The 15,807-nt window shown below is 39.7% G+C and overlaps 2 protein-coding genes across 7 annotated transcripts in view; both read left to right on the top strand.

The window, feature by feature from the left end:
* ADAMTSL1 (ADAMTS like 1) overlaps positions 1–15,807 on the top strand; it is a 474,760-nt gene that overhangs the window by 287,921 nt on the left and 171,032 nt on the right. For all 6 annotated transcript variants that reach the window (XM_049794311.1, XM_049794310.1, XM_049794308.1 and 3 more), the window contains one exon: positions 13,110–13,237. In XM_049794311.1, the coding sequence (XP_049650268.1) occupies positions 13,110–13,237 (128 nt within the window). The remainder of the gene's footprint in view (positions 1–13,109; positions 13,238–15,807) is intronic.
* The window catches only part of SH3GL2 (SH3 domain containing GRB2 like 2, endophilin A1), a 579,749-nt gene that overhangs the window by 463,723 nt on the left and 100,219 nt on the right, over positions 1–15,807 (top strand). The window lies entirely within an intron of this gene.

Raw genomic sequence — 15,807 nt, 5'->3', positions numbered from 1 at the left:
GAGTTAATGTAAAGCCTGAGTAGTCCACATGCCCAGACAAATAATTCTTCAGGAGAGGGTTATCAATCTCTTCATAACTGATTTCTCACTGAAGCAAACAAAAACTGAAACCCTTACAACTGTGTTGTTAGCCATCCAAATATAACCTCGTGGTTTCTGCTACAGTGTTGTTGTCTTGTCAAATCTGCAGATGGCACTGTTGTTTCTATTGCTTTTCTTAGTTATTTTCTTAAGCTTGTAAGAAAAGTAAGAAAATTATTACTGTATGGGCAACAATTACATGGAAAAGAAATGGGAAATTGCAGTCTGTTGCCACGGAGGCATGTATTCTCTCGTATGAGGAAGGAAAGCAGAATAATAAGACCATCCTTATAGAAACAATCAGAAAGCTGAACATAGTGAAAAAACAGTGAAAACACATCAGCCACCAGATGCTATGGTATCAGGATGGGGAGCAGGAAAAGGAGAAAGAAATTACTTGTTCCAGTCCAAGCCAAGGGCAGTTATGAAAGAAGTCTTCTCATGTGGTGGACAGCAACTAATCAGAAGCTGGCATGAAACATTGAATTCCATCAGAATATCATACTCTGTTATGAACCAGAACTTATTCCTAACTGGTGTACAGGAATGGCTAACTTTTTCTTTTGGCACCTCCAACATTTCATATCAGCCAGTGGACGTAGGCTTGTCGTAACAGATTGTTGACCAGCTTTGAATATTCAAGGTCTTATAACATCACCTAGCCCTCAAATGTATGTTCAGGCAAAGTTGGGGAAGTAACCAAGAAATATACATTTCATGGAGTGATGGAAAATCTTTTCTAGGTCCTTAATGCTGTGTAGTGTTGAACACAGACCAATAATAGTCAATGCTTAGTGCAACCTGATCATTTAGATGTCCTTCTATCTCAGGGAATGTAAAACATTTCATCACAGGACTGAGACTTGCTATCATGCACGCTAAGACTCACTGTACGTGTTCAGACCTATTTTTTTAATCAGCCAAAATATTTCCATATGCAAAGTGGACACAGAGAGAGGGTTGTCTATTGGGGATTATAGATACTAGAAAGATTTAAAGGTTGGTATCATGGTTTTAAAGATGCCATTCTCAAATGTTTCATTTGTCTTTCAAGATAATTGTATGCAGTATCTTATCTGTCTCTCTTGAAGGCTCTCCCACAACCAGATAGGGTCATCAGCCTTTAAAGTTTTTGCCCTCCTTTTTGGAAGTGACAAATACAATTCCTAGAATGCTAACTGTTAATACAAATATAATGGTTCATAAGTATAGTATTAGCTGAGATTTGAGAGTGAGCTTCTCATCTATACAAATTTATTTGCCTCTGTTAACTGCAGTAGAACTATATTAAATTCCACCTGCTCAGACTTTGTATTAAAGTCTTTTCATTTAATAACTGTTTTTATGTTGAGCTTTTACATGTGGTATTTAGATGCCATGCACGGGAGCAATTACAATACCTTCAAAAAGCATTGGTCATGAATATCTTCTTGTGAAACCTCTGAGTGGCCAGTTTATCTTATTTTCAACAGGACACCTTTGCTGGGTGTTGTCAGTTTGTTACGGCCTGCATCTGAGCATGCACATTGAAGACTGCTGTAGGCCAGGACCTTCTCTCTGCTTCACTGACAGTGAGATGTTACCATATCAAAGATTACTAACTCCAGGTGCATTTCTAGGTGTTTTTTTTTTTTTTCTTTTTTCTTCCTTTAAGTACCCTGATTAGAATTTCATTTCACATATGAGGACTTTTTTCTTTTTGCTGCCAGAAACCAACTTTTCCAAATTTCTTATAAAAGTAGCTAAAGTTGTGGTGAAATTGGAAGGCAATATGGACAGGTGACTTTGAGGAGGAAAAGCAGAATTTGTACTTGTGAGATTTAATTTGCTTCCAAGGCAATCCTATATAAATCCTAATAGTTTTGCCACCTGTGAATTATTTGGACTGCTTATAGGAGCAGTCCTTTTTCGAGTTGTGTACAGAAATAAGTGGTATGTTCACTGATTCTACAGTATATTAATTTTAACATTGTTTCCATTTTCATCTTCATTGCCTTTATGGAATTTCTTCCAAAGCTTCAACCCTTTAGAGGTTGTCCTGAGATTTCTGCCTTTCAGGGACTTCTTGTAGAGCAAGTCCAGCAGAGAGGGTGTCAGGGTGGAGGGAAAGGGGTGTGTGATAACGTAAGACATCCTGAAATAAATTCCAAGAGTGCTCAAGAAATGAGACAGGAAATTATATGCAACTTATAATAAATTCAAACTGTCCCATAAAATAAATATTACTCATTTTGTTTCCCTATGAATGTACTGTAGGGGTGTCAAATTTCCCCTTCTAGCTTTGTTGGATATAATCTCAGTCCCTGTTTGAAGTTTGCTAGTGTATTGTTCAGATCCTGTGCTATATCAACAGACCCAGAAATGAAAGGGAATAAAGGAAGCAATAAGTTCTCCTACCGTTCTGTGCTGGCATCATATTGGTGGATTATTTATTTATTTACTTACTTAACTGGCTTATTTAAATCCCCATATTTCTTTCAGCCTGGACTGCTGAAAGCATCTGTTGTTGAGGGCAAATATAACTGCCCTTTACAAGCCCAGGGCTGTCTTTTCTTTTTTCATTTTGGTATATGGATGGATTATGATTATAAATGTGTTTTGGATATGACATTTTCATAGTTCCTGTAACTTTTAAAAAAGAGAGTGGGGGGTTTTCACGTTACTGTGGTATAGCCAATATGTTCCTTAAAGGTCTAGCCAGAGCCATGTTTTAAAGATAAAAGATCTGAATCAGCTCAAGGAGAGAGGGAATTCTCTGAAACCAAAACCAGGAGTTGTCACAGCTTGAATCGTAAGACTCTGCCTTTCTAATCCAAACTTTAGCAGTGTCATCATTCTCTGATGGGCTCAGCCGCCTGTCAGTGCTGGTGAGCACCAGGGCAAGTGGGAGTGCATTATCACATCTTACCAGAGCTGAAGGCTGGCTTAGTGAGGAATGCATACCCTTTCTCTGCAGCATACTGGTTCCAAAGCGTGGCTATGTCTTTTCTTTTATTTGGTGAGAGCAATGGAAACATAAATATTTTCACCATATGTGATATTACAGGGCAGCATGAGAGTAGCAGCAGTTTATATCCTGATAGTCTCTAGGTCCTTCCATCTTTGTAATTCAATGTAGAATCATGAAAAAAGAAAATCTGGTACTCCTAGAAAAGTCCAGCGTGGTACTGCAAACTCTCAACAATTGAGTGTCTTTTCCTTTAAAGAAACATTAATTTGAGATCAATTACTTGGTGATTAAGGGGGGGAATAAATATGTAAGATAAACTCTGAGGTTTATAGTTAATTCCTAAGGGTCCCATGAACATTTTTTTTCCCTGTCTTCCCTTTATTTTTTGTTACAACATGGGATCTTGAGCTTTCTCCGTGATTTATTTATTTACTTCTCCCTCTTCCCTTCCTCCCCCTTTCTTCCTTCCTTTCTTTTTTCCTTCCTCCCTCCCTTTCCCTCTTCCTCTCTTCCCCTATTTCTCTTTCTCCCCTACTTTTTTACATAAATATTTCCCTTTCAGTTTTCCTGCCTCCACCAAAGTTTAAAGTTTCAACCCTTTATACGGCCCCTTGTTGTTAAAATAAACGCACACATGGCTCCGTGAGGTAACTGAGGGAGATGGCAGACCATCAGAAGAATGGGAGGCTTCATTTATTTTGAATAAACCTCATAATTGAGGGTGTTTATCTGAAATTACACAAATCCCCTTCACTGAAATGCCTCCTGACCAGAGAGTGCCATCTTTCTATTGCAAACTATGGCACCTTGTCTTAATGCTCTGACCTGCTCCAGAGGAGGCCGAGCCAACCTAGGGCTGATGAGCCTGTTAAAATCTATGCTGATGTGACAAGGTCTTCTAGCTCAGACTTTCAGAGCAAGAGTTTCTAAATCCAGTCCACATGGGGTTTGGCGCACATAAGAGGACTCACTGTTAGATGTCATGACCTGTATGGAGAGTTAGGCTGGGTGAATATCTGAAGCTTAAGGTCAGTTTACTAAAGCAAGGGAAAATGGCTAATACACATTCTCCTGGCTCTTTGGAGGAGATAGTGGTTCACCTGTGGTGCTGGGAGTGTCAGCCATATGTTGGCCATTTTTTCCTGAAGCTGATAGATGCAGCCCAGCCAGCACATAGCTTTCACTTCTCACCACTTAGAAAACATTTGGCGTGCAGTAGGCCTTCTGACAGATAAGAGTTTTAGTTTTCTCTCTTTTCCTTTCTGTGTGCCTCTGTGGGCTCTTTCCCCGACTGCAGTTCTTGCTACGTGGAAGGCAAACCCGAAGTCCTTGAGTGCAAGATGCACTTTTGAACCCATGCTGTTGGGTGGGTTCCGAATTCTGGAAAGTGATTTCACCCATCCTGCATCTGAACCAGTCCTAGCCTTGAAAACCCTTCTGAATCAATCAGGCGACAAGTCTGAAGCTGAGCCAGCTTGGACCTGCTCTGTATTGGATCAACCATGCCTGGTGTTTACACCAGCACAGCAGGATTTAAATACAACAGGGTGTTATAACTTGGGTTTGTGAGAGCAAGAAAGCAAGCTCTTGTATTCACACCACTCTCCTGGTGTATATTTTCATATGGGTAAGTGAAGTGAGAGATAGGACTGATCTGAGTTTTATAAGGCACTGTTATAAAATGTTACAGGGAGCACAGCGTGCAGCATGTTGAAGTGATATGGTGTCAGCTCCATCCTCTGCCAGCAACCTGCCCGCCCAGCTGGCTGCTGCCCTTTTGGGTGAAGAAATGAGCTCACGTTTGGCACATTTCTCCTGGGATACAACTTCCAGTCCAGGTTTGGGGATGGCTGTTTATAATTTCTTCCCTGTTTTGTTGCAGAGTAGAAGCTGTGTACTCCCTATTATGTTTGAAGACACTGCATATATACAGTTATATGACTCGCTTCAGGACAGGCGGAATCCCATGGGACTATGGGGACAGCACTGACAATGTTTTTATTCTTCAGAGAGCACTTGATGTGTGGAGCTAAAAACTGTCAAAGGGTGCAAATGTGTTTTCAGGATGACAGACTTCAGTGTGACACTTCATCCTTATTATTTGCGCAATAACCATATCAGGTCATATATGGCTAGGAAGGGAGGAGGGGTTATTTCCCCCTTGGCTAACCTTTGCTTTCCTGTGCAAAAGGAAAAAATGCCATAATTTCCCTTTTTCTGTTCCCTTATTACTAAGCCTGCCTTCCATGACTGTGCTGTTAAGAGTAAAAGAAGACAAAAAGGAGTGCAGAACTGAAAAGGACTAACACAGCAAATTTTTACTTATGTCCCTGGGAACTGAGCTGGCTGTATGTGTATCAGGTGTCTTCCTTCAGGGTAAAAAAAAAATTGTCCACCTATTGCCCTTCCCCCTGTCTGTGTTCACAGGAGCAGAATAAGTATTGAAAAGCTGCAAGAGGATCTCAGTGAGATTTCTTCTTCTCTCCTTCTCATCAAGGTGTCTTCCCCTGTTTCTTCTAAGTGATAGATGATGTTGATCCTGAAGAAAGAGTAAATGAAAAACTACCCAGAAGGAAATTTGGACTTTTTTGTTTATTCCTTTTTAAGAGGCTGAAATATAAAAATAAATCCTGGCCTATTTGTCTGCACTAGCAAAATCTGAACATAAAGTAATTACCCAAAGTACAGTATATAACCTCACACATGTGTGCTCCTGTGCCAGTGCCTTCCTTGGGGCGTGGAGTCACTCAGATCAAGGCTTCCCTGTGCCAGGGGTTTTCCATAGGAAATACACTCTTGATCCCCTCACAGACCTTTTGCCTGGTCTTGCAAGTGCAAAGGAGGCAAAATTTTCTAAGTTAATTTCCGAGACTGTGGAAGCCTGAGGCAAGTGGGCTGGTAATGTTCAGCTCATAGCCCCACACCCAGCAGAAGGGAGGTGCTTCCCTGCAGGGAGCAGGGGAGCTAGTGTACAAGGTATAGCCACTTCCACCTCAACTTGTCTGATCCTCATTGCAACTACTTTTCTTTCCAGGTGATTTGCCAGAGAAAACAGTGTTTTAGCAGTCGTTTGGACAGTTCTATAATCATCCTTTTGATTTGGCCATATGGAACACCATGCAGTTAATCACGGGAGCAATTGTACCTGTGGTCACTCAGCATCTCAGGTGCAGTAAACAGCTCTGGCAGCTTGGGTGCAAGGGCGTTTTCTCTCTTCATCTTCTTTTAACTTCAGTGAGAGCAGAACTCCCATTACTTTGGTAAGAATGCCAGGTAGGCAGGTTTTTCTGGCCTGTGTGGTCCTTTTGGAGGGTGGCTGGGTGGCAGGTCTAGTGGCTGACGTCCTCTCTTTGTCTTTACAAGGGATACACTCAGGGTAATGGGAAGAGAAGCTATCTACCACACCAGCTAAACAGTGTTCATCCATCCTTGTCACTGAAGCAGATCCCTTGAGAAAAGAAAATTGGTTGGTGTTCATTCCCAGGAAGTCCTTGGACATATTGCTAAGGCTGGCTTGGGGACCTCTGCTTTCATGAGGTGCATGAAATGGGCAGATATCTGCTTGGAGCTGGAGGGCAGCTATTGTCATGGGGAGTCCTAGTGCTTCCAGGGAATTACGCTCCTCACAAGGATAAGGCTTACTTTAATAAGCCCTTTCTTCAGTATGGTACAGTTATTCTGGAAGAGTGGATGTGCTTCAGTCATACAATACTGTTTAAAATGAAGTGCAACTCTTTGCCTAGATACATTAAACATGTTTTTTGTGCATTGCAAAGTGGATGTGTCAGAATATTTTACTTATAATGTTTCTAAGTAATCACTCTGAAAAGTTTCAACAGCTAGTCAGGAATGTCTTGCATATTAACATTTTGCTTGACAGTAATTATGAATATTAATTCAGCTGGCTGTGATTTTGTTCTGCCTTGCCTTCCTTCAAAAGCCAGAGATTTCCATGCAATTTCCCATCTAAGCGGTAACCCAGCTGTTTCCTTGGATGGAATGCAACAAAGATAACACAACATTGTGCAAATGAATTCTTATAAACCATATATTTGCATTGGTTGAAATTTGGAAAGATATGTTTCTTAAAAAGAGATGAGGTCACTGGCCTTGTCTCCTGCTATTACACACCTAGGTAAGTGCTGAGACCAGTTTCTTCCTGGTTCACTACAGACAGCATTTCAGTACTGTGCGACGTATGTATTTGACCTAAGTGACAACCATCAGAAGATGATCAAGGATTACTCAAAGAAGGAGATGTATGGCTTGGCAAGAATTCATATAGGGATGCACTTGGACGTATCTGAAAAGGGAGGGCAGAAAGACCATATAATAGGGAAAAATAATGGTTTTCTGTCCCCAATATCATTTTCACAGTAGCAAAAGACAAGTCTAGGCAGTGGCCTCAAAGGAGCCTTGCATATTGTCACTGACAGTTCATCATACCCCTAAACAATGGGGATATGACAAGAAACAGATGATTTAAATTTCTTAACCAAACCCAGAGGTGCATATCATCTGGGAAATAACTGTGGCTTAAAGTCTGTATCAGTGCCTTAGTCCAACAAGAGGTTAACTGCATTTTTCACTATCTTGCTGTTTAATCTAGGGAACACACTGAGTGCTTGAAAAATATGACTTCAGCAGTGTTTTACTGAATGAGGAGGAAGACTGGAACCCTTGGAAACTGAGGAGCAATTAAACAATGTGATCTGCATTTATACACACTCTTTTCTGTGTGACACTGACAAATAGTTGGATTCTGTAGGGATAGCACCATTCCAAAAAAAATTTTAAATTCAATTCCAATATGTGACCAAGATTTATTTTCTTAAGGCTGAACTTCTTTTATAGGTCTCAGGATATGAACAGAGGTTTTGCTACTCTTCATGTTTCTCCCTCTGTGCACCCCCACACACGTGTACACACATGCTCTTAGAAGAAACGTGGTTCTCTCATCAGGGATGGCAGCTCCTGGATGGCCAGGCAGCTGTTGTGATTTAAGGATGTGTGACACTTGTGGTTTTTACGTATTATTCCAGATAGTTTAAATGATTTCTGTGTACTGTGTGTTAGTGGAGAGGGTAGGAAAGACCTGTTATTCATCTCATAGTCCATATATAAAGTGACTGCCTGACAACTCTTTAATAAATTCAGAAATTACTGTTAAACACTTAAGCTGGATTTTTTTAAGAATAAAATTGGATACCTAGCTCTTTTAGTCTTACTTCTGTCAGATTATTTATATTCTAAATGTCAGCTTGTTTATATTATAAGAAGTCCTTTGTTCAGTTTGTAGTTTACAGACTTTTTTTTTTCTTGTAAGCATCTTCACCTGAGTGCCCTATCCACTAACAGTGATTTCATTTTGTACAAGTGATCCTTCTTGCTTTCTTGTCCAAAAGCACAGGGCTTTACTTCTCCTTCTCATTAGAGAACTCTTTGGGAGTTTATGCCCATTTCCTCTGGAGCTTCTGTGTTAGGTGGTAGCTGCAGGATCATCCTCAGGTTAAATATGTATTAGGGTAATGAGAGATAGAGAAAGAGCTGATTTTGATTAGTGCTAGCAGACTTACTTTTTTTATGTAGCTCATTAATAAGCAAATTTCTTTCAGGTGACATTTCTGCCATTGATGCTGTAGATCTGAGGACATCATGAGTTTTGTGTGGACAAAGCAGTGGGTGTTTCCTGGGAAGCTCAGGCTGAGATCCACCTAGAATGGACAGAAGGGGGAAGGAAGCTCTTCTGATTCCAGCAGCAGGGCATAATGAGCCTTGATGACTGTCTACATTTTGCTTCTTTAGCATACACTGGCATTTCCAGAAGCACTAACCTGGGGTACTTCTGGCACAGATAAAAGATTGTTTGTAAGGAAGCTTTAAGTGGTGGCAGCTTTACTCCTTGCAGCTTTAACGGCATGTACCCTACACCCCCCTGGGTTTTTTCTCCTTTTTTTTTTTTTTTTTTCCCCCTGTTTATTCATGGTGGCAGGAACATTAGGGCTTTAAAGGAGTGTTGTAGGAGTTCTTGTATTGCAGAACACTGCAATGTTCTTGACCGTTATAATGAGTATTTTAATGTTGGTTCTTCAGTTTATTTCACTTTGTTGAAAGAGGGTAGAAAACATTAATTAGCAGTATAAGCTACTTTTGAAAAATCTGTGCTAAACAGTGAATTCTTACCTAGTAATGGTATATATCCTTTGAAGCTGTAATAGGCCTGCAATAGACAATCTTCAGATTAAAAATGGCTTTTCAGGCACTGCTAGAATTTCAGGCTCAATCTTAACTGTGTAGTTCACAGGAGGGGAAACCACTCTGCTTTCTTTAACATTAAACATGGAGGGAGTTGAAATGAATTATGTTTATTCCACTTGTTAAAAGAAAACTTGGAGCCTGTTCCAGCTTGAGATCACGTGCTTTCTGGGAATATATAGGTCTTATAACAAATCTTGGAATGCAAATAACAGGCACATGGCTCTCCTCTGGGTGGGAGTACAATTTATTTCAGAAAAAATTTGGACCCTTAGAATGTCTAGCTGTGCTGATGCTTATAATTTGCAATGAGGTAAGAGTACTTGGTTCACGTGACTTTACCTTGCAATCCTTTTTAATTATGTCTTTGGGCTTTCAACCAGTGGTGAATGATCAGGACAAACATCCATTTGCGGTTTGAAGATATCTTTTTCCTTGTAAACTAACAGCACAGACACACATTTTATTTTTAGCAGACTAAAAGTGCAAACACACATTTTCATTTTATAAAAATTACCCTTCAGAAAACAGCCAGCTGAAATAACCTCAGTAAATTGGCATGTCATTCCTCTTATCTCATGTCTAAATGTTAATGAGATTGTATCTAGAGGATGGATCATATCTGGCCATAGTCAGAATTTGACCACTTATGTTACTTTAATTTTTACACTTACCCTTGCAATTATTGTGTTGGAATTAAATCCTTTTGCATTTTAATGAAGGTAGGATAAACTGAGAGTGTCAAATAATTGTTATACACTTATTAAGCAAATCCAGTATCATGTCTCACAGACTAAGTTAATTTAGCTTTTTTTCCCCATCAGTAGATCCAAACCACCCATCTAAACTATCTTCCAACAGCTGTTCTGCAGAAGAAAGTGCTACATGTGTTTAAAATGCCATTACAAACTGTGCACCATGAAGAAAAATGAAATTGGAGGTTGGCCATACCATAGAATAATCATTATATTTGGCATAGCTGGCAACCTCCACTTAGCAAAAGTGCTAAGATTGAGCAGCAGGATCAGAGTGGAGGTGCTTCAGCAGAGCTGTTTGAAGAAAGCTTGCCTCCTGCCTGCTTGGTTTAGCTTCCTTCTCATTCACAAGATTTATTTGATTCATTAAAAAAAAAAAATCTTTACAAATTGTGTTGGTTCCCCTTCAGCCTATCTTTTAATGTTCTCTTCCTGAATACCTTTAATCTGATGGAGTTTTCATTTGACCTCAGCATGCTTTGGACCAGATCCTAAAGGTCTTTCAAAAGGGTTGGCTGCTTTTGTGTCAGAAGGCCAAATAGACTCAACTCTATTTAAGTGGCATTTGTGTATTTGCCCTTTAAAATACTCTGGTTTAAAAAAAGGAGCACTCATGCCCTTGAGGGGTCCATGAGCAGCAGCATGAGGAATGCAGCAGGCAACCACTGTGAAATGCTGGGGAGCCATGGCTGGATGGACAGTCTGGTGTGTTGCTGTGTACTGGTCCTGCACCTGGCCCTTGCCACTTCTTGAGCTCTTCCTTTCAAAAGAAATAACTGTATTTGGTGTGTTTGCAGAGAGGAAAAGTCTTTCTCTTTTAACCCATGCTGCCCAAACAGACTGATGCATTCTTTAAGATTGGGTTTGGACTGTACCTCAATAAAAGTAATAATGGGAAGAGAGAGAAAGAAGAAAAAAATGGCTGGACAGATGTCCTGCAAATCTCTTTTTTTTTTTTTTTTTTTTCTCCTTCAAACAATATGTCCATAGAAGTTTGCCAATTTGGCATACAGTCTGAGCTCACTTAAGCAGATTTAACACGATCAACTTTCTATTTAGTTACCACTAATTTATTGTGCCAGTGTATGTCAGAGTAGTATCAGGCTTTTGGAAAGAATATGGCAATACAATTACTCTGTCAACCTGAGTAAGCTAAGTACTGATCCATGAGCTAATGACTTGCTTCAGGGCAGGAACACTCCCATGGGACCATGGGAAGAGCACTAGCAATGTTTTCATCCTTCAGATGCATGGAGCTAATGACTATGAGAGGGTGCAAATGTGCACAACACTGAGATTACGGGCTTTCTGTTTTCAGGAGAACAGAGTTCAGTGCAAGACTTTGGCCTTATTGCTGAGCTGGGTATAGAGACAGCTAATAAAAGACATGAGCTTTCACTTCAGCTAATCTTATGCCTGGGTGTTTATTCAGTGTCACAGATGACAGTAGTGGATGAACTGCAATCCCTTTGCAGAATTTTATAGGACTAAAAGGTTTCCATATTGGAAAATTCTTTCATTATTAATGGTTAACATATATAATGCATTCCTGTCTCCTTAAAGTATACTGAATAGTTAACCTCTTACCTTGATAAATCCCAATTAACACACATTTCATATCTTAATGTGCCAGACTTAGTCCTCTGCTCTACGGACACAGACTGTTCAGTTTAGGATCTCGGTTATGTGTGGCAAATTCAGTATCTCCTTTAAACAGATGTATATTGACCCTGTTCACAGCCCTAAACCATTGCCAACATTTTTGGGGTTTGCCTGTGAATAACAATATTCAAGACTGGTATATTTCACTAGGTTTCAGATTTCATGACAAAATTTTTACATAGCTTCACTAAAGATAATATGATTTCAGTGTTGAGCTATCTCTGTGGCTCAAATAATCCCTCAGTGTTGAAAACCAAAGCTGATTCTTCTAACACGGGCTAGCAATGATGCTTAGTGATGCTTCTCTATTGAAGGTGTACCATCAAAGTCTCCCTCATATCGTTTGCTTGCCCCTTCATTTATTCCATATACAGTTAGAAATGCTATTTACCAGGTGTTGGCCCACAGCACAAGCCAAGATTTGAAGGAGAACACTGCCTGCTCTCCATCAGACACAGGCATTTTCGATGCACCTTTGCGTGCTTCTTTAGGTTATTCGGTTTCTTCCAACAAAACCACATGAACCATGAGGGACAATACCTATCTAAATGGTTAAATCATTTGTGTCCCTACAGATCTATGGTTTTGAGCTGTATTTGCATGAATGAAAATGAAATGCTGGATACACACATGACTGCATGTATTTGAGGCAGGTACTGCCATATGTTTATGAGTTAATCATAGAAGATCTGAGCATTTCTGAGTCCACCAGTGCTGCTTTTCTATAAATTTGTTTGTGCCCAACCACGGGCACTAACAATAGCACTGCCTGGGTCTGTGCCTCGCATTGGAGAACTCCAGCTCTTCAGGTAGTGTGCACTTTCTTTTTTAAGTTAGCAAATAGCAGGAATAAAACAGTTCAGGAAACTTTGTCCAGAAAGTTTTCTAGATCTTTGGACAGAGAAGTAACAATAGTTCCAGTTCCCTATGGTGAGTGCATGAAAGTTGTTATGTTGAATGTCTTTGTATGACGTTGATTCACTATGTTGTGATTCTTTTTTTCCTCAAGAGCATCTTGGAAGGCACTTTTTAATATGCCCCTTCATAGTTTCTAACAAAGTAACAAAACTTCAAAGCACAATTTCTAGTGTCCACAATACTCTACCTCTTCCTTTTAATCAAGAAAAATCCCTTGCCTCACTGTTGTCCACAGTTGCTCTTTTATAATAGCCATCAGCAGTCTCAAACTGAGGCAGAGTATGATGCTCCAAGTATGAAAACAAGTTCATACAGCAACCCCCACAAGAACCAGCTGCCAATCGGTAGGAATGTCAGAGAATAACAGATTTATTCATTGCTTTCAATGACTAAGATGATATCCGATAAAAAGAAAGGTTAAAACTAGCAACAATAATTTTTGTCCTTTAAATGATTTTTTCTGATTTTTTCCTTCTCCATCTCCTCAGAGCTCCAGAACAGCTCGCTCAGAGGAAGACCGAGACTCACTGTGGGATGCCTGGGGCTCATGGAGTGAATGTTCACGCACTTGTGGAGGAGGGGCTTCGTATTCATTGAGACGCTGCCTTAGCAGCAAGTAAGTGGGTGAATGATTTTTACTTTACTGATGGGAGAATTCAACCTACTTGTATGTGTCAGATGATAAGAAGTAATCAGTAGAGGTCTTGAACTACGCTGATATTTCCAACTCAATGTAAAAAAATCAGGGTGGTGTGTTTTTTAATTCAGGCAAGCAGCCAACACGCTTGATAAGGCAACAATCTTTTAAAATATAGTGAAAACCTATGGAGATGCAAAAGTTGCCTGGACAGCTTGCAAGGCTGCCAGCTACTGAAAAGTGATACCTCCCTACCCTTTCACCGTTTAAGCAGTAAGACTTTTCACACACTTGTACCAGACTACAACTAATTCACTGGGTTTAGCGCCCCACAGTCTCAGCCACACTGAAACTATAAAAGCATCACATTGACCCAACATGGCATCCTGAGCTCTATAAGAAAGAATGATAATTCTGCAGAGGATATCTTATGAATTAAATTTCAGGTAGGAAGTCTTCCATACCAGCAAACCCTCCCAACAGACAGAAGTAGAATGGCCCAGTGCAAAGGTGAAGTCTGGGTACCCTGTCAGGCATCTGAGATTTTATTCCTCCCCAGTTACTAGCTTGCAATGGAACACAGACAAGTCATTTGACATCATTTCCACTCTATAGCATGTGTAAGTTTTACCTGCAAAGTATTTCTAGCAAGTATTATTTCTGTCTACTTTAGGAAAAGTTTACCTGTAGTAAACATGGTATATGTGATAACTATTAACAGATTTCTGATAAAGGATATGAAGGAAAACTCCAGACCAAAACTTCATGGCTTACTGCAATCTCTGATACCTTATACATTGCAGTATAAAAAAATGTAATGCAATTTTCCATCCTGCATATGTTTCTTTTGTATTTTCTTTCATGTGCTTATAAAACTGATGTTAATAAAACATACTGTGACAGTACACTGGAGATTGTTACCTACATTTGACATTTTAATACATGGGGCTGTTTAGTGACGACAAGAAACAGCACAAAGCATTGAACCATAAGATCAGAATAGAGTATTGTGTATCTTAGCTTTATCTGTGGACAGTTTGGTCTCCTAGTTCCAGCTATTATTGAGTTGACAGTGTGCAAAAGTCTGCTGGAAGGAGGAAAGATAGGCAAAATCTTCTACTGAAACCAGTGGAAAAAAGAAAAAACTTTTCTATTCCATTCCCATGGAAAAAAAAAATAGAATAATTGGGTTTTTAAACATGGGGCCAAATTCTCCTCTTTTGTTAGTTCCATAGCAAATAGTGGTTCTGCAAAAACCTCGAAACTGGGAATTGCAGAGTCAGGTACTTATTTTCAATCACAGTGTATCCTTTCCACACTTAGGAAAATGAGTGATTTTCTATATGTTCCTTTAATGTAAACATGAATCCAGGCATATCAGGAGATCTGGGGAATCTGAGTAATACAAGGGCTTGCTGACTACACTTCTGCTCCCTCACTGAGAACTGCCTCAGTAGTTTCTAGAGGGGAAAAGTCTTGGAACTCCATGACAGCAGTAGTAGTCATAGTGCTCTGTAGTATGTGAGTATAAACCATTCCTTCTGGGCAGGCTCTCCCCATCTGCTTCTCTTTGATTCTTTTACTATTCAGGATGTCCCTGAAGCTACTCAGTGGAACAGGGAATAAACTCATAAATCACACAGTACTTTTTTTTCATACAATACCTTACTACTGCCCCGTCAGTACAACAGCAACACTTCTTGCCTTAAGAAACCAACTGCAAACTTTGGCCCATTCAGATTGGGAAGCCCCCTATTCCAGGATAGGATACAGGGGTTTTACTAGGTGCACAGCTTTTGCTAGGCAGTAGCAATAAATCATAAATAGTAAAATTTCACCTGGAATTAGCACAGTATCAAATATGTGATAGTTTTTCCTTTTTCCTGATCTGTGTGCAATTGCTAATTAAATAAAGGGTTTAAATGATTAAATTTTGTGCTAGGGAAGCATTTTAAGTCACTAAGAAAAAGGCAGAGAGGGAGTAGGGGAAAGAAACTTATCCAGACTTCGAAGGTTTGGAAATAAGCCTGTGCACATGAATATTTCAAACCTGGCAAGTCTAGAACAAAATGTCTACCTCTCTGGGACAATTTCTTGGTTGGTACAGTTTCTGTCATGTATTTGCTGTGTATAATTTCATGGCAGCATGAAGGAAGATACTAGATACTTTTGGCAAATGAAAACTGGCAATATATTTAGGTGTTTTGGAACAAATTACTCCTAGATGTTTCTCATCCTGGGAGGAATGTTCATAGTGCCTTATGTCTTAGTTCTGTATGAGGTGACTTTCAGAGCATTACATGAAAAGAGAGAACCCAGTGCATCTGCTTTGAAGAAAAGCACGGACTAGTTGCCCATTCCTAAACACCATTAGTATATGCAGCTAAATAAAGGAAACCAGTTTTCTTTCCAACTTTTGTTTGCCAAAATTATGTTAGTGCTTGTGTTGTTTGTTTTGGGAACATGTTTTGTGTTAGGCCTTCACAGCTGTGATGAAAGAATGGAAAGTGTTAGTGAGAAATTCTATTTTCTAGTGTTTTAGATGGCAA

The sequence above is a fragment of the Accipiter gentilis genome, chromosome Z, assembly GCF_929443795.1.
Source record: "Accipiter gentilis chromosome Z, bAccGen1.1, whole genome shotgun sequence".
Classification (NCBI taxonomy): Eukaryota; Metazoa; Chordata; class Aves; order Accipitriformes; family Accipitridae; genus Astur; species Astur gentilis.
Note: the sequence above shows the minus strand (reverse complement) of the source record. Positions and strands in the feature narration are given on the sequence as shown.